At 54.0% G+C, this 22,153-nt stretch overlaps 1 protein-coding gene across 2 annotated transcripts in view; it reads left to right on the top strand.

Moving 5' to 3' along the window:
- The window catches only part of KSR2 (kinase suppressor of ras 2), a 435,190-nt gene that overhangs the window by 239,065 nt on the left and 173,972 nt on the right, over positions 1 to 22,153 (top strand). For both annotated transcript variants that reach the window (XM_070065978.1, XM_070065979.1), the window contains exon 5: positions 3,412 to 3,596. In XM_070065978.1, coding sequence (XP_069922079.1) covers positions 3,412 to 3,596 — 185 coding nt within the window. The remainder of the gene's footprint in view (positions 1 to 3,411; positions 3,597 to 22,153) is intronic.

Raw genomic sequence — 22,153 nt, 5'->3', positions numbered from 1 at the left:
GATACAGACCTGCCGAGCTGCCGTTTTCCAGTGTCTCTGCCACCTTGTTTTGTTGCTCTCCCCAGAATTGGCTGTTTTTTTTCAGAAACTACATCTGTGTAATCGATGTCTAATGTTTGGCAAAGATCACGGGAGAAGATGTTCTTCTTAATTGCATCTGCAGAATATACTGCAAAATATCCACTAAATCTTAGTGGACGCCCACATCCTTTGTGCCTGCTTTCTTCTGAGCATGCCTGGGTAGTGAGGGTAGATGGTAAAACTGAATCCTGTATCCTGTCCATGAATGCAATCTAAGATTCCCTTCTGCTTTACTCTGGCCAAGTACTCACTCACTCTACCGTTTTCTTTGCTGTGTATTTCCATGCCACTATCCTTTCTTCCTTCATTTCATACATCCAGTCACCTGCCCACCCATCCACTCACCCAGTCAGCCATCCATCCATCATCATGTACCCAGCCACCCACGCATTCATCCGTCCATCCACCCAGATCCTTTCATCCTTTGACCCTTCACCTCCCTCCCTCGCTCCCACCTTCCTCACTCCTTTGTCTGTTCCATTCTGTCTTTCACGACACCCACCTGTCCTCCCATTCTTCCATCTTTTATCTTCCTCCCTCACTTCTTCCCTTCCTTCCACCCAGCCCTCTATTTTTCAAGCCCCTCTCTGCTCCATCTGTGGTCATGAGTTGGAAGAGCAGATGGACTCTGAAGTCATTGAATGAAATGTGTTTTGGGTGAGACTTGACTCTCCATGGAAAGGACCTTGCCCTGTCTCCTGGTGGCTCATTGCCTTGCGACTGCCACTGTGCTCCGGGCACCACAGTGGCACCATTACCAGAGAGCTCGGCTGTGCCCTCTTCACTTGCCAAGGGTGGGGGGTGGGGGCATTGAGGGAGTTGGTGGATGCTTAAAGAGAAAACTGCAGCTTGGCTTCAACTTCTGGCTTCTGCAAAGCTACCTCCATAGCTGAGCAGGTGTCTGATTTGGGTCTTTAAAGTCACCTGAACCCTCACTCGGTGCTGGCCCACATCTAGAATTCTCGCGATCACCATCAGTGAGGGGCATTAGTGTTCTCCCTGTTGTCCAAGTGAGGAGTCTGAGGCTTAGAGAAAGGAGATCACTTGTTTCGAGATCACAATCAGTAGTGGAGCCCTGATCTCCGGGACTCCAGAGCCTGTGGGTTTATTCACTGAGCTACACGGCCTCCGTGCGGATGCTTCCTGGAATCTTCACCGCTGACCATGCCTGTGGAGTGAACGCCACCCCTCTCCCACACGCATCTCTCCAGCCATGGGCAGGGAACAATCAGCCAACGGGAGCTGCTCTAACAGGAGACACCTGTCTGAGCCGCCCAGCAGGCCCCTGGGGAGATAATAAGCAGCCCCAGCTGCCCAGGCCCAGCAAGGCCCCCACCCACACCCTGCCTCAGGCACACTTGGACTCCCAGGGAGCGTGACTTTCAGGCTTAATGTTAACAGCTTTCCTCCCTTTCCAACCGGATTGTAAACATTTGCACTGAGGCTTTGCAGTGGCCATCAGAGGGCACTCAACCCCTGGCCACACTGATGGGCATTGGAGGGAGGGAGGGAGGAGGAGCAGTGAGGCCTCAGCATACAGGGTTTTTTAAACTCTGCCTATCTATCTATCTATCTATCATCTCTTTTCTTTCCTTCCTTTCCTGCCCCCCCACACTTCTTCTCTTCTTTCCTCCTTTCTTCTCTTCCTTGCTTCTTTCCTTCTTTCTCTGAAAGGTAGAGACACACACATATAGACAAAGACTGAGAGACAGCTCTCTGGTTCACTCCCCAAATCCCCATCATGGCCAGTGAAGCCAGGACCCTGGAACTCAAGCCAAGTCTTCCACATACATGGCAGGGTCCAGGTGCTTGAGCCATCAAGCCATGGATCAAATCTGGGAGCTGAGGGCTCCTGGCCTGGCCTCTTCTTTCACCTTCCTTCTTTGGCCATTTTGAGGACATACAAGAAAGATTTCAGTGTCTGCTATGTGAGGCATTTTGCTAGGCACAAGAGGTACAGAGAAGATCCTTTAATCTCTTGGGGTTTAAAGAGTCCCACAAAGTAGGACCAAATGTTCTAGAAGTTCCACGTAGTTTTACCTGTAGATTGGTTCTTTAAAGGGACTCTCAGGTGCATTGGCAATTCTATAATAACAGTTACAGCTAATGTCGATACTTAGTATCAAGTGACTCACACAAGTGTTTCCTTTAGTCCTCTCCACAACCTACAGAAGACTCTTACAGATGAGAGAGCTGAGTTCACCCGAGTTTCACTGACTCACCAGAGAATAGTGAAGCCAGTATTTAAATCTGGAGAGAATGGCTCCAGAGCTGAGTGCATCAGGATGCTGTAAGCCCCTCTACCCCAAGCAGCGCTGCTCCTCTCACAACTACCCCATGCCTCTGCAGCACCCCCAGGTGCCCCATGGCATTCAGCACCTCTAAAGTGGGACAGAACGCAGGCCCAGGCAGGGCCATAGGTGAGCTCCAAAGCAGGGGCCCAATACCAGAAGTCCTGATAAACAGCAGTTGGGACAGGCATTGGATGCAGTGGCTAAGAGTGTGCCTGGGGCACCTGCAGTCCATTTCAGAGTGCCTGGTGTCAAGTCTTGGCTCTGTTTTGGATTCTGCCTTCCTGCTAATATGTACTCTGGAAGGCAGTGGGTGATGGCTCAAGGACTTGGGTCCCTGTTACCCATGTAGGCATCTTGGATGGAGCTCTGGGTGCCTGGCCCAGCCCTGTCTGTGCATGCATTTGGGAAGTGGAACAGGGGATGGGAGATACCTTTTTCTCTCTCCCTACCTCACCCCGTCAAATAAAATTTTTTTTTGAAAAAAAGTAGTTGCCAGAAAGGATGCTGGATTCTGCCAAAGACTAAGTTTCTCTCTCCTCAGGGACTCTTGAAAGTCATCAGTTTAACCTCTACAGAAGTGGGTTGATCGTTTGCGTGTGGAGGAAGGGCAGTGGATTTGGGGACTGGAATGCTCAGGGGGTGAATGCCAGCTGGACACAGACTTCCAGACACACCTGTGGTCTGCCTGCAGTTTGCTGCCTTGGTCAAAGAGCATTTTGGCCTTGGGTCAGGGCTGGGGGGCCCAGGGCACTCAGAATGTGCAGACAGACGTGAGGGATGCAGTTGGGAGCTGAAGTTGACCCTGGCTTTTTAGAGCGTCTCCAGGGAGCTGAGCAAACACGAATGGCTCTTCTCTGTGCTCCATGGTGGGACCGGCTTTCCACAGGGGGCGAGGGGCAAAAGCCCACTACCCAGCCCCTTCCCCTTGACCAAAAAGCCCAGCTTCTTGCCGTGAGCTTTGGATCCCTTGGGTCTCCCTGCTCTGACTCTGCACTTGTGGATCCATTTCCCGTTCTGTTTTCTGTCTGCTCTCCAGAGCCAAGAAGAAGAGCAAGCCCTTGAACCTCAAGATCCACAGCAGTGTGGGCAGCTGCGAGAACATCCCCTCCCAGCAGCGCTCCCCGCTCCTGGCCGAGCGCTCGCTGCGCTCCTTCTTCGTGGGACACGCGCCTTTCCTGCCCTCCACCCCTCCCGTCCACACCGAGGCCAGCTTCTCTGCAAGTAAGTCCTGGTCGCCGCCCCGACACCTGCTACCCTCCGCGCCAGGTGCCGCAGGGCTCGTCAAGAGGTTGCTGATCACTGATGCAGCTCATCCGCCCGCCCATCTCCCGCCTGCGCCACGCACGCCCCTTTCGGTGGTTTTGAAGGGGGCGTAACTGGCACTCAGGAGGTGGGCCGGCTGCTGTCAGGCGTCCGCAGGTCCTGCTCTTCTACCTGCAGAGGGAAGCAAGGATGCAGCCCATCCAAGGAGCATCCACCTTCCCTCGCCTTCCCCCCGGTCCCTCAGCTGCCTCGCCACGTTTTTTTTTTTTTTTTTCTTGGCCACTGTGGTTACGGCATTTGTGATTAAATTGTGTATTTTACCCCAGCTCAGGTCAACACCCACGACTTGTACATGTCAGAGACGTATTTGGGTTCAAAGTGGGCTGCGGGCTGAGCGTGGCCCGGGGTGGTTTGCATTCTGTGCTCACGAATTTCTGCGGGAGACGGAGTGGTTATTACTCGGAGTGGAAATGGAACTTCCTGGTGATCAAGGGTTGAGGACTAAGAAGGCGTTTAATCTTCTCTGCCCAGAGGCTCATTTTGCTGAACAGGCAGAGAGGTGGTCAGAGCCGGGGCCCTGAATGAAGCCCTGCTGGTCCGTCAGCTAAGAGAGTGGCTTTCATGGCTCGGCTGCTAGAATGTGGGAGAAGTAACCCCTGACCCCTGATACAGCCTCAGGCTGGCCATGCTGCCTGTGCTCCAGTGAATGCTAAGGAATGTTTACTGCAGAGCAGCTTGGACTGATCACCCACACTGAGCACCTCGCTTGGCACTTGGATTAATCCGCTGTGCACCGGGGTTAATCCTGTTGCCCAGATGAGGAACAGGCATCTCGGGAAGGTTAGAGAACTTGCCTGGAGCCACACTGCCATGGAGCAGTCGAGCTGGGATTTGACTCTGGTGCTTCTCACTGTGGGGAGCTCAAGCTTAAGCATCAGGCGTGGTCCACGCCCAAACCCCTCAAGGACCCGGCGGGATGTCTCCTTACCTGCAGGGTTTCTGTTGTGACCTTTGCCCCAGAGTTCTTCAGCTTTGTTGGGGGAGAGCGTGGCCATGGTCTTTCTGGAAAAAGGACCGCATAATGCCCACCATCCAGCTGGACAGCGAGGCTGGGGCCAGCTGCTTGTGTGGTTCGGTCCATAAATGTGCGTAGCACGTCCACTGCAGGAAACAGCTGAGGGTCTGGACCGGAAGAGGCCTGTGGATGTGAGTTAGGAGGAGAGCCAGAGAGCGCCTTGTCCCCGCGCCCTGGGTGTATAGCCTCTGCATCGAGCAAACTAAAATAGCACCACGACACTCAGGTCCACACCAAAGGCCGATTTATTAAGTTGTCGAGACAAATCACTGTCACAGAGACCAGAAATGGGGTGGGCCTGCGTGGCAGTCAAAGTGGCTTGGAGGACAAGGACAGGAGAGGGTGGTGACAATGGGGTGAGGCGATGTCATGGCTGGGGCCATGGGCCCAGGATGGGGATGCCTGGTGGCTCTGCTGCTGTCCAGAAGTGTGCCTGATGTCGACTGAGTTAAAAGGGCCTCTCCAAACCTCAGTTTCCACATCTGTAAAGTGGGAGAAAATCATAGAGCCATCTCCTGGGTGGTTGGGAGGCTTAGACAAGCTCATGCGTTTCAGGTTCTGGGCAGAGTGCCAGGCACACAGTCAGTGGCTAACAAACAGCAGCAGTCCTGATGCTGGTCACTAGCATCCTGTCCCTCGTAGCGTTACAGCCTCTGGCCTCGTGATAGTTTTGGGCTGCCGTGGCTCAATGCCCTGTGCTTCACCTCTGCCTGCCCTCCCACCCCCACCCCCATGCTTTTCCATAGCCCCAAAAGGGCTTGGAATTACCTTGGCCTAATGCCAAAGCAGCCACCATCTGTCCTTGGGCCTGGCCGTTGTATGAGTGAGTGTTGGCACGGCCACCTCCGTGTTGGTCTGAGCACCGCTCTGCTCTTTAGTTGTGGCTGAAGTAGAAACATCAGACCTGGGGTGGATTGTCAGCCTAGCAGTTAAGACACCTGCACGCCACATCCCAGGGCCTGGCTTCAGTAGATACCCAGCTCTATCTCCTGACTCCAGCTTCCTACCCACATTAACCAAGGGAGGCAGCAGCGATGGCGCAAATAACTGGCTCTCTTCCATTCAGACTGAGGTCTAGGCTCCTGGCTTTGGCCTAGCTCAGCCCTAGCCCTGTGCGCGTTTAGGAGGCAAATGAGCAGATGGGAGCTTTCTCTCTCTCTCTCTCTCTCTCCCTCTCCCTCTCGCTCTTGCTCTCTCTTTCTGATAAATAAAATTTAAAAGAATACTTTAAAAGCAAGCAAACCACAGACTTGCACATTTGGACACCTGCCCCTGCTGCAGAGCCTGCTGAGGAGTCCCTGAGGCAACCGGCTTTGCTCCCCCGAGCTGGTCCCACCCGAGAGCCAGGGCTTTGCTGCTCGCCTGGGGGCTGAGCAGGTCCTTGGTAACAAAGCAGCTCCGAGCAGGAAGAGGCCCCAGAGCACCGCCGCCCCTTGGCCAGTTCTGCTCCCTGTCAGCAGACAGGTTGTTTTCTAATCTCCCAGAGCAAAACAGAGTGCTTGAGTCTCAGTGGGAGGATGAGTGTGTAACCCAAGTGTTAGCTGGATCCCCAAGGGCCCACTTACCACTGCCACCCCTTAGCAAAGGACAGGAGCAAAGTGGAGAGCAGGCTCCACACCAGGAAGTGAGGAGCTCCATTGCTGTCGCTAATTTCTCTTTGTAGATGTATTTATTTGAAGGAGACACACACACACGCACGCACACGCACAGATCTTTCATCTGCTGGCTCACTCCCCGGATGCTCACCATGGCCAGGACTGGTCCAGGTTGAATCCAGGAGTCAGGAGCTCCAGCTTCTGCCCTGTGAGTGGCAGGGGCCCAAGCATTTGGGCCATCTTCCAGTGCTTTTCCCAGGTGCATTGGCAGGAAGCTGGAGCAGAAGCAGTGTAGCTGGGTGTCCAGCCAGCACTCCAGTATGGAATGCCAGTGATGAAAGCAGTGCCTTAACCCGGTGAACTGCAACAGGAGTCCAGCTGCCACTGACTGCTCGGGTGGCCTCTGTCTCCGCCTAGCACCTCAGCTGCGTTGTCCCAGGGAAGACTCACTGTGGACTGTGGGCAGGTGGTGAAGTGCCCATTTCTCAGATCAGGACAGTGAGGCTCAGAACAGTGTTCTTGCTTGTGGGGGTACATTCTGAATGTAGTCAAACCCTAGCCCGATAAGAGGCTCCATGAGGGTCACTCCTTATCTCAGGGACTCTGGGATTCTAGGGCCTGCCCCTGAAATTTTCCCAGGCCAATCTTTTGGCTCATTTAGACCGATGGTTTTATATCGTGAGAATACTGGTCTGCGATATATCCCATTCCTCTGCCACTCTGAATTTCAGAGAACTCCCAGCCTTTGGGCCCTGGAGCCAACCTTTCTACCACTGGCCCAGGCCAGGGAGCCCCTGGTCCTGTGTCCTGGCCATGGTGTCCCCTTGTCACTGTCAGCACTGCCTCTGGGTCTGTACCAGGTGAGGTGGCAATAGACCATTGTGTTAGCCTGGATGGTAACATCTGGAGACAGCCTCAGGCAGACTTGGCTGCAGAATGGCTGGGCCTTGGGACCTTGAGTTTCCCAGCTGTTTCGTGTGGCCTGTAAGAAGGTCATGACCTCCATGGGGCTTACCCTACTTTCTTGGTCTGGGGCGATGAGTAAGGGGAAGGAGGGAAGCGACAGAGGGAACCTGACTCCGCGTGTCCCTGCCCTTGGGGTCCGTGGCTTTGGCTGGGTGCGCACAGAAGGCAGGACTTGAGCCTCCCCTGTTGAATGTGGAGATGCTGATTCGGAAATGAGTCTACTTCCCAGAGAAACAGAGAGCACTGTGCTTGTCTCCTTACCCTTGCTGTACAGATGCCCCTCATCTCACAGTGAGGTTATTACCCAGCAAACCCGTCACAAGGGGAAAATAGCACGAAGTTAAAATTGCATTAGGTACACTTGACGCACAAAGTGTCATGGTTTCCTCGCCTGCATTAAACAGATACTTACTTTCACCTCCAGTTGGGCAAAATCACCTATGGCAAAGCCTGTTTTATAAGAAAGTACTGAGTATCTCATGTAATTTACTGACTATTGTACTGAGAGAAAAATAGAATGGTTGCTCTGGCATGCTTCCATACCACTGCAAAGTTGAAAACGTTGTGAGCTGAGCCATCACAAGTCAGGGACTGTCCCTGTTTCTTCCACGTTGCCTTTGTGTGCCTCGTGTTGTTCCAGTGTACCTGGCTGGGAGCTGTCCACGCATGGGCCATTTCTGCTCCAACAAGCTATGGACCTGTGGCTGTGACCTCAGGTGGCGCAGGTCAGGCTGACCCGAAGCCCTCTGAAGGAAGAGGTGACATGGGGCCTGGGGGATGCGTCATCATTCGTTACCAGATGGTGGAAGTGACTGGATTTACAGCAGTGAACACTTTGCTGTAAGTCACTGGCCAGATCACTTCCCCTCCTGGGTCTGCTGTCTACCCAGCGAGGATAAAATGAGGAAGGCACGCACATTTCCTAGTGTGGGCCAGGGTGGCTTTGGGAGCTATTGCTCTATGTTCTACGAAGGCAAAGCTTGTGGCCGTGATGGAAGTGATGGTAACAACAGCACTGCCGTGGATGAGTTGTTGACAAGATTCCTAGTGTGGTACAAAGCAGTTCACTTTTATTATTTCCTTTAAACTTCACAGTCCTCTTTAAGGGAGGTCCTATTACCACCCCCATTTTTACAGGTGAAGAAACTGGGGCTCAGAGAGTCCATTTTTTTCTTTGCATGTTTAAAGTTTACTTATTTTGATCATGTGAAAGGCGGAGAGAGAGGGAGGGAAGGAGAGAGAGAGAGAAGGAGAGAGAGAGGGAGAGAGGGATAAGGAGGAGAGAGAGCGAGAAGGAGAGGGAGAGAGGGAGAGAGGGAGGGAAGGAGAGAGAGAAATGGAGATCTCCCATCTGCTGGTTCTCGCTCTAATTGTCCACAACAGCCAGGGCTGGGGTAGATGGAAGCCAAGGCTGGGAACCCAGTGCAGGGTTCCCCATGGGTGGCAGACACCCAACTCCTTGAGCCGTCACTTGCTGCTTCTCTAGGTGCGTGCTGACCTGAAGCTAGAATCTGCAGCGAAGCGGGGCTTGAACTCAGGCACTCTGACGTGCATACAGGCGTCTCTCACAGTATCTTAAACACTATGGCAAATGCCCACCCCAGGGAGAGGTCACAAGGTGAAGAGGTGAAGTTTGCAGTCATTCTAGGTCCTGTGTTCTACAGTGCCTGGCTGTGAAATTCCAACGCCATCTTCGCTGAAACCTGATTGTTCATCAAGTAGGGAGCCGAACTGGATCAGGATTCCTCTCCTGGGTGGGGGATTGGATTGTGGGTGACAGCCTTGCTCCAAGGACACCTCTTTGTCAGCATGCATGCAGCACCCACTCGGGCCAGCCCAGATCCTGTCCTTAATATTCAAGGGATCCATCATTCCAGCTGGTAGCCATCCCTGTAGGGAGCAGGCAGCTGCTTAAAATGACCCCAGTACTGAGCCTTGGGCATCATTGTCAACTCATTCATCCTGGACATCTTTGGTTGAAGATGAGGAATGAGATCGTACTTTCGTCACCTGCAGTTTTCTAGATGTTTCTTTATTAGCTGCCCATGGAGTTGAGCATGTCCGGTAGCAGCTATGCAGGGGAACCAGTGACTGACAACTCCAGGATGTCCCACCCTCTGAAAGCACCGGGTGGAGCTACAGTCTCAGGACACACAGCCTCCTTGAGGTGTCTTGGTCTCATCCCGGCCAGTTTCTTCACACCCTCTCCTTGTCTCTTCTTTAGCAACTCCTGTTCTTTGTCTTATGACAAGGTGAGGCCAGGGAGGTTGACCCTCGGTTGAGAACCTGGCCTGTTGCACACCTCGCAGCTCCGTCAGGAGGCTGATTTCTTGCAGGAGGCTGCGGGGAGCAATAGAGTGATAAAGTTGAGCAGCAGCTCCCGAGCAGGCAGCTGGAAGGACCGTAAAGGGACTCAGGAGGGGGCTGATTATATAATGGGGCGTAATGAGCCTTGAGGCCAAGGTTCATTACCCCCCAGAAGAGGAGGCAGAGAAGCGTGTGTCTCGATGGAAGCTGATTGCCTGAACCATAGTCTTAGAATCGTGAGGGATTTGATGCAGAGCCAGACTTGACTCCACATTGGCACTTCCAAGGGAAAAACTAGAAGCCCCTGGAGTCACCCAGAGGACTTTGCTTCCTGAGAATGAGCGAGCAGAACGCTGGTATCCCACGGACCCAGCACCGTGTTGCTGCCACCTTTGCTCTGTTTCAGAACCTCAGCCTTCAGCAGGTCCCTGACACGTACGTGCCAGGTGGGCCTGCAGGTACGTGCTTGGTTGGCATTGACATTGGTGAATCTGCAAACAAGTAGGACAATTCCAAGGCCCCTGTGGGGAAGTGCTGGTCCTGCTTCCCTCCAGCTGCCGTCATCAGCTCTCTCCTCAGTTTTAAGCAGGTTACTCCAGAGGTTCTCAGAATGGGTTTTGACCCGGTGGTGGCAGCATGGGAGAGATGATTAGAAATGTGCATCGTTGGTGTTGCCACCAAGGTTTACGGAGTCAGAAGCCCTGGGGTGGGGTCCAGCTCTGTGAGTTGTCACAGCCTCTCCCAGGTTTCTGTAGAAGCTACAGCATTTCAGAACCACTGGACTGCACCACCATTTTTTTTTTTTTTTTTTTTTTTTTTTTTTAGCTTTTCATTTTGAAATGCAGTCAGCCCTCTTTATCTGCGAATTCCACCTCTGTGGATTCAACCAACTACAGAAATACTCGGGAAAGCAACAGAGTGTACTGAACAAAAAAAAAAAGAAAGATTTTTTCCCCTTGTCATTTACCCCCTAAACAAGAGAGTATCACAGCTCTGTACATCACGTTAGGTGTTGCAGGTGTGTAAAGTCTGTTGCAGGCTGTGCATAGGTCATGTGCGAGCACAGTGCTGTTTTGTATTAGTGACTTGAGCATTTGTGGATTATGGTACCTGCAGGAGTCCTGGAACAAATGCCCCAAAGACACTGAGAAATGACTGTAATTTCAGACTTACAGAGAACTCACCAGAATGATACAGAGGACTCTTGTGACCTTTTTACTGAGATTCATCTGTGTTTAGCATTTTCTCCTGTTGCTTCCTCTGTTTCTCATTTTTTGTGAACCACCTGTGACCAGGCTGCAAACTCTCTGACATTCTTACTAACCAGAGAGAGCCACAGAATTCGGTAAATCTGACATTGAATCGGTGCTTTTCTGTAGCCTTAGTCCGGATCCGGCAGTTGCCCTGAGAGTATCCTTCATAGTGAGTTTTTTCCTGATACAAGAGCCAGGCCAGGGCCTCGTCCTGTAGCGGCTGTGTCAAGCTGGAACCATTCCCTCTTGTTAGTGACGTTGACATCTTGGGAGAGCGAGGGCCGGTTACCCTCTCACTGAGGGTCTGATGTTTCCTCCTGGGGAGATTCCTGCTAGGCAGCCTGGGCAGGACGTCTACACCTGCCTGTTGTGTCCTTCTTGATGCCTCATGTCTTTGTAGGAAACTCCTTTGTATAGGAGCAAGAGACTTAGGATTTCTCTGTACCCCGTGGCTCTCCAGGCATCCAGGAGCCCAGCCCCCGACTTCTTGGTGCTTCTCTATGTTGGGAGGGGAATTATCCCTGCAGAAACTTAACTCTCAAAGTACAAGAAACTAACACAAAAGGTAAAATTCAGATGCAAGGAACTTGGCCTTCTCATACACGCGTCAGTTGCCATGACTCAGTTGGAAATGTGCCTAAGCTTGGGCTTCCAAAGGATTTTTCTCTTTGATGCTCATTTCCACCCATGTTTGTTTGTTTATTTTTTTGACAGGCAGAGTGGACAGTGAGAGAGAGAGACAGAGAGAAAGGTCTTCCTTTGCCGTTGGTTCACCCTCCAATGGCCGTTGCAGCCGGTGCACTGCGGCCTGTGCACCACGCTGATCCGAAGCCAGGAGCCAGGTGCTTCTCCTGGTCTCCCATGCGGGTGCAGGGACCAAGCACTTGGGCCATCCTCCACTGCCCTCTCAGGCCACAGCAGAGAGCTGGACTGGAAGAGGAGCGACCTGGACAGAATCCGGCGCCCCAACCAGGACTAGAACCCAGTGTGCTGGCGCCACAGGTGGAGGATTAGCCTGTTGAGCCGCAGCACCGGCCATCCACCCATGTTTGATGGAGCACATTGAGTCTTGTGGTGGAACTATGAGCCCCAGAAGTACGTCCAGGTCTTAGCCCTCAGTTCCTGTGAATGTGCCCTTCTGTGCAGGTCTACATCAAGTTAAGATGAGGTCATTGGGGTGTGCCCCAATGCCGTATGACTAGAATCCTTGTAGGGAGGGAGAAGTCTGAACAGAGCTACTCAGAGACTCCTCCACCACCACCACCACCACCACCACCACCACCACCATGTGAAGTTAGGGGCAGAGACCAGAGAGATGCAGCCACAAGCCAAGAAATGCCCAGGACTGCCAGAGACATCAGAAACTACAAGAGAGGCAGGGAACAGATCCTCCCCCAGAGCCTCAGGAAAGATCCAACCCTGCTTCCAAAATCAAAGGCTACCTCGAGTTTATAGACTTCTGGCCTCCAGAGCACAGAGCGAATGTGTGTCTCTTGTTCTGAGCCCCCCCAGTGCAGAGCTCTGGTGCCTCCGGGAGAAACAGGAGCTCAGGACATAGTCAGAGTTCCAGTGTCACCTTAAATATCTACTCAGGCAGGGCTTGCTCTCAGATACCTGGAAGTAACAGAGAGGAGCGAGGCTGCTGGGCGTAAGGCAGAGAAAGAGGCAAGGAACAGGGATGACAGGCAGGGCCACCCACCTGGAGGCGCAGCTGCTGTCTAGTGAGAGTGGGTGTGGCCGTGGGGAGAAGCAGGTGCAGCCTGCTGGGTTGCGATGGTGGCACGCTGGAGGCCCTGGCTTTCTCAAGAACTCTCCAAACTCTAGAATGACAGCAACTGTAGCAGGCAGGGGATAGAGAGGCATTGAGTACCAGATGAAAATCCAGTAGAGAGGAGGGACTTGCTCTAGTGTTCTCTAGGGTCACGCTGGTCTATAGCAGGGTGTCACATATTTCAAAATAACCAGACTGGGAGAGTCTAAACTTTCCAGACACAGAAATAACAAATGTTTGAGGAGATGGGAATGCTGATTATCCTCATTTGATCACTGCAGAATGTATGCATTTACTGAATTATTGTATTGTACTCCGTGCATAGGTATAAATATTATGTCAGTTTAAAAAAACAAACCAAATGTGAGCAGCCAATGACACATCTTCTTTTTTAATTTTTTAAATTTTTTTATTTTTGACAGGCAGAGTGGATAGTGAGAGAGAGAGAGACAGAGAGAAAAGTCTTCCTTTTGCCGTTGGTTCACCCTCCAGTGGCCGCTGCGGCCAGTGCACTGCGGCTGGCGCATCACGCTGATCCAAAGCCAGGAGCCAGGTGCTTCTCCTGGTCTCCCATGGGGTGCAGGGCCCAAGCACCTGGGCCATCCTCCACTGCACTCCCGGGCCACAGCAGAGAGCTGGCCTGGAAGAGGGGCAACCGGGACAGAATCCGGCGCCCCGACCAGGACTAGAACCCGGTGTGCCGGCGCCGCAAGGCGGAGGATTAGCCTAGTGAGCCACGGCGCCGGCCGACACATCTTTTAACACTGGGTGAAACCACCCCAGAACAGCTCCATAGACTTGTGGGTTGTGTTTGGTCTTGGGGCTCCCAATATATTTTTTTAAGTTTTAAAAATTTATTTAAATATTAGAGGTAGAAAGACAGACCTCCGGGAAGAGCTCCCATTCACAGGTTCACCCTTCCGTTGCCTGCAACAGCTGGGGCTGGGCCACGTCAAAGCTGGGAGATGGGAACCCAGTCCAGGCCTTCCCCTGGGATGGTAGCATTCCATCACTTGAGCTACTGTCACTGCCTCCCAGGTTCCGCATCAGCAGGAAGCTGGGATCTGGAGCAGAGACAACACGTGAACCTATGACCACTGAGGTGGGATGCAGGCGTCTTAACCGCCAGGACAAATGCCTGCCCTGGGCTTCCAGTTTTTGGTGTGTGTTCCAGAACCACAGGTGTCAGAGCTGGAAGGAGCCTCAGTGACGTCACTAAGCCCCGCCCTTCATTTTACAGAGAAGGAGACTAGGCCAGGGAGCAGAAAGGACTCTTCTACCTCGAGCTACCAGACTGAGGCTTGAACCAAGGCTGACCACTGGCTGTCTCCACCGTCCCAAGAGGGCTGCAAACATGTAGTCTCACTGCTACTCCAAGTGCTCCTGCACAGGGAGGTGCAGGTTCCAAGGATGGGAACAGTGCCCTGTATACCAGGCTACCTGTTTTGTGTGCGAGGAGGACTGGCGATGGACAAGGGTGTGAGGGGTGTGCGTGTGTGCGTGTCCACGTGACTATGTTCTGTGTGAGGCCACTGGCGGGTTTTTAGCGTGAGCTTTCTTATCTGCCTGCACATTTTGCAATTCTTCTCTCAGCCCCAACAGTTTAGGCTCAGCACGCAACAGACAGCTTCAGACCTTTTGTTATGATTGCTCCCACCAGGAGATGTGTTGGTCAGGAAGTGGCTGGCGTTAGGAACCAATGGGGTCATTTGTGTCTGCTGGAGTTCTGTCCCCGATCTTGGTCAGTTCCACGCTGTGAGCCTGGCCAGTTCCATTCTCCATGCAGAACCTGTGTCTGACCCTGGCTGCCTTGGCTCCAGGAACCCCCTAGGTGAGGAATTCTCGAGCCTCAGCTGATTAACAGCAAGATGAGTTGCCACCGCTGGAGAACCCTCCAGTGAACGCCAGGCCTTCCTTTTCCTTCTCCGTGCTCCCAGGAGGGGAGGCCCAGGACTGGCAGACGCGTGGTGCATCAGGGTCGAGAGGAGACGTCACAGTGCCCTCAGGCTGCAAGCTGCCTGGCTGTCTGCACACAGCTTGACCTCCCCCTTCTCCATGTGACACAGGTTGGGGAGTGGGGTGGGTGGATTTAAGCAGCTTCATCCTTTTCCTTATAAACCTCCTCCAGTAACCCTTCTTTCTCATTGACTCAGGTGTGTGAGCGACTGTCTAGGTGTGACCTCTGACCCTTCCTCTCCGTGGCACTCCATCGCCAAGTCTTTCTGAGTTAAGGTTCTCACTCAGGGGCTGCAGACCTTCTTCTGTGAGTCATTTTTCAGTTTTGAAGGCCATGTGGTCTCCATCACAGCGTCTGCAACTCTGCTGTGAAAGCGCAAAGCATCCACAGGCCAAACCGAACCAATGAGAGTGACTGTGCCAATAAAACTTTATTTTACAGAAACAGGCAGAGCAGCAGATTGAGTTCAGGGGTGTGGGGAGCAACTGAGACTAGACTAAGTTACTGGAATTAAGACTTATTCTATGCATCTGCTCTCCCACAATATGGCGCTGGGGAGGAGTAAACTTCTACGCAGCTGCCTCTCGCCAATTTGACTGATAAGCTGCAGGAGCTGATCCTGCTCCTGATTGGAGGAGAGCAGCGTACTCGGCGTGTGGGTAGCAGAGTTGGGATTGGTGGAAGAGGACTATAAAGGAGGAGAGAGACACCATGCACTGGGAACATCTGAAGGAACACCTGAGCAGCCCCCGAGAGAGCTGGCTGGCGGTGTGCCGCTCCTCCGCCGAAGCGGGGAAAGTGGCAGGGGGAGCCGCCCCTCCACGGAGGTGGAGGGGTTGGCAGACAACCCGGGAAGGACCAGCAGCAAACCCGGGGAGGGCCGAGCAGACAAAAGAACAGCGCAGGGTCCAGTGTCGTTCCTCCGTGAAGAGGGGGAGCGACACAGTGGGTGTGGACTGTGACCTCTGTCCTGCTGTTTCCATCCCTTCCGCCCTGTCCAAACCGTACGGTCATCTTCTTCCGAATGAATCTTTCTGCATCCACTTTGGCTCCAAATCCAGTGTGTTGATGTGATCTCCCCCATGTGAGAATCTCGCTCCCAACCCCAGATGAAGATCCTACCATGATTTCCCGTTGTTCCTAGGCTATGTCCTGGATGCTTGACATGGCCTGCAAGCCGCCTGTCCCCTCTCGAGCTTCGTCTCATTTCCCCTGACCCCTGCCAGGTGAATTCCTCCAGCGAATGATGCACTCTCCTGCCTTGAACCCTTAGGCTGGCGGTCACCTGCTCCCTGCTGACCTTGGGGAAGCATTGCCCAGCATCCCATTTCCGGTACTTTCCTTCAGAAGTACTTGTCCCGGTGGCAAGCCTCGTTACTGACACGAGCATCCGTTTAATGCCTCTTGCCCCCAGATCAGCTCCGTGGAAGCGGTGGCCTTGTCAGTCTTGCTCATGACACGACCTGGCATGGATCTAGCACATGAAAATGTTTTTGAGTAGATAACAGTGAATATTGCTGAGTTTCCATTTTGTGCCCAGTGCTGACCCTTCAGCTGTCCAGGATCTGGATGGCAGAGGAGAAAGAACTCTGCTGGTTGACCTACAGAGCTGCAGAGCTGGCTGGAGCTGACGCCACCCAGGCGGGCCTGAAGTTGCTGGAATTAGCTGCAGTCTTAAGAACTTTGTGAGTGATTTTCCTGCTTTACCTGACCGGAGATGTGGGTGCCTAAGAAGAACTGCCCAAAGCCATTTTGTTGGTTGGACAGGAAGCAGCACTTGATCACTACGTGGTAGCGGTGGTGGTAATACTGACAGATGAGTGTAGCGTGGTGCTGCTCACGGCTACAAGTGACAGAGAACCCAACTTAAACTTCTTTAAGTATAAAGGCAACTTACTGGCACAGAAAGCTGTAAAATAAGAGCAAGACTGTGTAGGTTTTAGGCATGGCTGGACCTAGGAGTTTCCGTTTACGCCAAGACTCAGCCTCTCCATCCCTCTCACTTCTGGATTCCACAGGATGGGCAAGGTGGCCCCAGGAGCCGAGCCTCTCCTCTCTTTCCTGTTCTGGTCCATAGGTAATGAGGTTTGTGTAGGTCCAAGATTCAGCCTGATTCAACCAGCTTGACCCTGTGCTCACCTGTGAACCAATCAGAGGAACCAGTGCCTGTCCATAATGGTTATTAAATATTTTCAATAATACCCATAAATCCAAGCACCCACCTCACCAAGCGTAAGAAAACCCTTACGCCTTGGTTTGTTGCTGTGTAAGATGAGTATCACAGTACTTTGCTCCCATAGCCAACCTCTCTTCCTGTGCTCGCGATGGTACTCCTGGCTTCTCTTCAGATCGCCACTGTCACAAAGGTGCCCCCAGCTCTGCCTCCCCTGTCCCCACCCCCGCCCGCATCTGTGCTCCTGGGATGTGGCTTTGCTAACCCTCACATTCACCCTGGGTTGCCCCACACGTGGCACCCCAGGCCTGTGCCGTGCTGGCTACAGAAGGGCACCTGTGCTCTGATGCCCTGGCCCACCCACCCCTGGACAGGGTCTGAGAACCTGCATTTCTTCTGGCTGGAGATGGAAGAAGCAGGGTTTGGGGTACCCCATGCTGCTCCGGCCAAGGCCCCTGTGAATGTGCCTCCTCCCTTTGGGAAGAGCTGGGGTACCCCTGGGCAGGCGAGTGTGGGTGCTCAGCCCAGGCACCCTCCTGCTCCTCCTCTGCTGCACCTGTTGTAAGATCTCCCTTCCATTGGTTCACCCTCTAATGGCCACTGCGGCCGGCACACCGTGCTGATCCGAAGCCAGGAGCCAGGTGCTTCTTCTGGTCTCCCATGCGGGTGCAGGGACCAAGCACTTGGGCCATCCTCCACTGCACTCCCGGGCCACAGCAGAGAGCTGGACTGGAAGAGGAGTAACCGGGACAGAATCCGGCGCCCCAACTGGGACTAGAACCTGGTGTGCCAGCGCCGCAGGCGGAGGATTAGCCTTATGCCGCGGTGCCCGCTGTAAAGTCTTTCCTACTCTGGATCACCTGGTCTCTCTGTTCATTTCCCAGCGAGCACCGTTTGCCTCCTCTTTGATTCCCATGTGGCCTTTGCCCCTTTTGGTCTCAGTTTTGGGGGGGTCTCTCTCCCCTCTCTCGGCCTCTTGCCAGCACCAGCCCACCTGTCTCCAGTCACCCAGGCTGCCCAGCCTCGCATCACAGAGGTGATGGGAGAGGGCTCCCAGGGGCTGCAGTGAGGGAGGACTCAGCCCTGCAACACCGGAGCCCCAGACTTGGTGCCAGTGCAGAGCAGCGGGAAGGGTGGGGGCCAGATGGCCCAGGAGGCAGGGCTGCACTGGGCGAACAGCTGTGCAGACTCCATCACGGCCAGCCCGAGGCCTCGGGGCCGTGGGTGTCCACTGGTGCACGCTGGCCAGTTTCCAGCAGGGGGGATTATGTTCTGTTTCCCAGTCTTCCAGGAAGTCTTTGCTGCTGTTCCCTGGGAACCCCAGGAGTGACTGAACGGCCCCAGCGCCCGGAGGCTGCTGCTCTCCATTCCGCAGCGGCTGTTTCGGGAATGTGCAGACCTGTTAGTCCCCCAGATCCGGGCATGTGCCCTTTGGGGCTGGCAGGCAGCATGGTGTGGTTGGAAGCATGGGGGCTGTGTCTCTGTCCAGCCCCGAGCAGCAGGTTCACTGGAGGTTGCCCCCTAACCTGCCTGTTTTCAGAGGACCCCTGACAATGGAAGTCTTTCTGACCTCAGCCCTGGTGGGGACCCCATGAGCAGAGGACACATCCCACACTGGCCAGCTGCCTGTTCTGTAAAAGACCGGATTGCAAATGTTTTCAGTTTTGTGGGTCAGTAGGTTCTACCCGAACCACTCTTCCATAGGATCACACAAGCAGCCATGTGTCATGGTACAGGCAGGGCCGTCTTCCAATAAAGCTTTATTGACAAAAGCCATGCGTCCTCGTACACGCAGGGTCGTGTCCTGCTGAAGCCTTCTGCACACAGCAGGTGTTGGGCTGGACTTGCCCGATCCCTGGCTCAGCCGTGGACTTTGGGGCTGGTTTCCAATCCCAGCAGTGCTTGTTCCCCACATGCTGTGGGGCCTTGGTGAGTGAAATCTCAGCCTGCCTCAGTTTCTCCTCTGTCAAGTTGGAGTGATCAGACTTCGCTCCCAGGTGGTCTCCAGAGTAAGTGAGGGTGTGTGTGTGGAAGCTCCTGGTACAGCGGCAGCTCTCAGTGTCACGGTGTTAGCAGTTACCCAGAGAGGTCACTCCTGGATGAGGACTCCATAATGTGGAAAGCAACTCAAAGGCAAGTTTTTGTTCAGAAAGTAAGAGAGAGAGAGGGAGGTTATCCTTCCTCTGGTTCACTCCCCAAATGCCTGCAACAGCTGGGGCTGGGTCATGCTGAAGTCAGGAGCCAGGGACTCCATGGTACTCTCCCACATGAGGGTAGCAGGAACTCAAGTACTTGAGCCAAATCCCGCTGCTTCCAGGGCGCATTAGCAGGGAGCTGGGTCGGAAGCGAAGTCATTGAGCCTCGAACCAGCTCTCCGATAGGGGATGTGGGCATCCTGAGTGGTGGCCTACCCTGCCGTGCCACAATGCCCACCCATTTTGGTGAACTTGGTGAAGTACCCTGGGACACACAGGTACCAGAAAGACAAGGATTGCTTTCACTGTTGGGGTTTGGAATAGCAAGGACCGACGTGGTGTGGTTTCAAGGAGCCGTCTCGCCCACTTTGTTTAATGATGTCGTTTCACACTGGGCTGTCATGAGAAGCCCCAGCACGGTTTCTGCTTGTCAGGGCCTTGCCCATTGCCCAGCTCAACCACTTGGTGCTGGCGGCTCCCTCACAATCCTTCCCGGGCAGTCTGGGCTCCTGGCAGACTGTGACCTCTACCCAGGTGCAAACTGAATTCTAGGAGCAGGTGTGAGGTTATAGGTGGGATTCAAGGCTCTAGAGAGAGTAGACCCTTCCTAAATTATCCAGCTTCTCTACCTTTAGTAAATCCCATGCCTGGATAGCGGAGTGGGATTGTTAGCAATAGAGGGGTGCCTGGCTTAGAGCACTCTCAAATTGCATTTATCAGGGCTTTTTTTTCTGATGCACACAACAGAAACCCACTAGATACTGTAGAACAGAGCTTCAGGAATGGCTGGATCCAGGAGCTCCATGTCCTCAGGACCTGGTCTTTCTCTCTCCATCTCACAGCCCTGTTTTCCTCTGTGTAGGTTTCATTCTCATGGAGCTTCCCCTTCGTGGTTGTGCCCAGCTTTCATTGTCCCAGCTCTGAGCACAAAGGAGGCCCCCATGAACTCTGTTTGCACTGCTGGGCTCAAGTGTTCATCCTGAACTGCGGCCGGCTGGGTGCCGGATGAGGCACCCGCACCTGCCGGATGTGCATTCCCTTCCTGCCTAGTTGGGATTCCCACCTCCCTCTTCCCTGTGGGCTTTCAAGTGGCCATGAACTAAGGAGAGCTGTCTCTAGCCTGGGGGTTTCCAGCCGTGATGGCACACTCAGGCAGGAGTCTGTGGGACCGGGGAGGCGAGCAGGAGCCAGATGTGAGTTTTAGTTTACCGTCTGGGGTGTCATCTCAGAGCCGAGGGAGGCTTCTAACACCCAGTCTTGTGGCGCGGGTGTTTAGATGGCCACGTCCCGCGTCGGAGTGCCTGGGTTCAACTGCCAGCTCTGGGTCCGCAGCCCAGCTTCCTGCTGATGGCCATCCTGGTGGGGCAGTGATGGTGGCTCAAGTGTGCTCCTCTCTCCGCTGCAGGGGACCTGGGCTGAGTTCCTGGCCTCCAGCTTCAGTCACGGCGAGGCTTTGGGGGCTGAACCACTCCCCGTGCCTCTCCAATACATAAATTAACTTTGCAAACAGCCTTAGTCTTCGACTGTAACACCTGTGTGCTTTTGCTGTACTTCCCTCCCATGTCACCTTCTTCCTGTCTGCTGGGTCTGCGATGGCTGCTGTCACCCCTTGAAGAGACCTGAAGTCCTAACCCCACCGCCACAGGATGCGACGGCTTTGGGAACCAGGGTTGCTGCTGGTGCGGTTACTTAGGATGACCCTGCTGGAATGGGGTGCGTCCTGAGTGCAGCCTGGCTGGGGTTTGTAGAAGAGGGGAACTGGGACACAGAGATGCTTGGGAGGAGGCTGGAGTGACGCGGCTGCCAGCCAGGGCCTGGCACTGATGGCCACTGCTGGCAGCTGGGACGAGGCAAGGAGGGTTCTACCCTGGTCTTGGAGTGGGGACAGCCCTGCTGACCCCCGAGGCATAGAAAGCAGAGGCCTCCCAAACTGGTGAGGGGGAGCATCTTTTGGCTGTTTGAAGACCCCCAGGGTGTGGGACTCGGCTGAGGCTGCCCTGGGACATGGACACCTTCTCTGCACGGGGCTCAGCTTCACTCTGAGGCCGCCGCTGGCCACTGGCCCCGCCTCCCTGTGTCTGTCTCTTCAGTCTGGGAGCAAACTGGGTGCTCTCTGGGCCAGCAGCGGGAGCTCTCAGCGGCCGTGAAGTCACTCAGCCATCCTCGCGTTCCAGTGATGGAACACAGGTGGCCCCCTGGCGACCATGCACAGTCCAGCGCTGCTTCCCCAAATGCCTCATGACTCTCTGGGTGGCCGTTTGCCATGGAGCAGAGCCTGGACTCGCTGGAGGAGGACGGGGGTGGGGGAGCTAATTGGACACAGCTGTTGCTGCCTAGCCCCGAGCCTGCGGGTGTAGACTGCCGCACTCTGGGACCAGGCTCCTCGGATTCCACCATCTTCACAGCAGCTTCCCTGGGACCCCCTGGCTGCCTCTTGTCCCCTCGCGTTCTGACTCGAGAGTAAAGTGGGGAGGATGTTGCTCAATGCAGAAAGACCACCCGTCGGCTGGCCCCAGAACCTCAGGGGTGAGCTGGGCTCTGCCGTCCCTCGCTGTGCAGCATTGGGTGTCCTGAGACTCAGTTTCCCCAACTGCAGAGTGGCAGTCTTCTGCCTCCCTCCACAGCGGAATAAAGATTAGACTCAAGAATGCGTGGCAAAGTGGCTTCCAAACCCAAGAGTGCTGTCCTGGGGGAGAGGTCAATTAGAAGCTTCCTGGACCAGGCTGGCAGAGGCTGGAGGGAGGTCCCCACCCCTCTGTTTGGAGTCTGCCATGGGAAACCCCCTTTGCTATTACTGGCGTTGGTTGTGAATCCAAAGAACACATTTCTACCATCGGGAGGGTGGCTACAGCAGGGAACAGCCTGCCCCCAGGTGGCTTTGCGAGCTCTCTCAAGTTTTCTCCCTCTGTAAAGTATTCTTAGCAAAATACAATGACCAAAATGCACTGTGTCTGCGTGCACACATACACTCATATATGAGCACAAGGCGTCCTCAGAAAGTTCACAGGGAATGTGTATCATGAGAAAACTGTGCACCGACGGCAAATTTCTTTTGTACCAACATAACTTTGTCTTGTAATTCCCTTAAAATTTTCTTTATTTTATTTGGAAGGCAAATAGAGACAGAGACAGAGATCGTCCACTGGCTGGTTCACCCTCCCCCCCCAAATGCCCGTAACGCCTGGGACTGGGCCAACCCAAAGCCAGGAACCTGGGAACTCCA

The sequence above is a fragment of the Oryctolagus cuniculus genome, chromosome 21, assembly GCF_964237555.1.
Source record: "Oryctolagus cuniculus chromosome 21, mOryCun1.1, whole genome shotgun sequence".
NCBI lineage: Eukaryota > Metazoa > Chordata > Mammalia > Lagomorpha > Leporidae > Oryctolagus > Oryctolagus cuniculus.
This window is presented reverse-complemented; position numbering and strand designations above follow the sequence as displayed.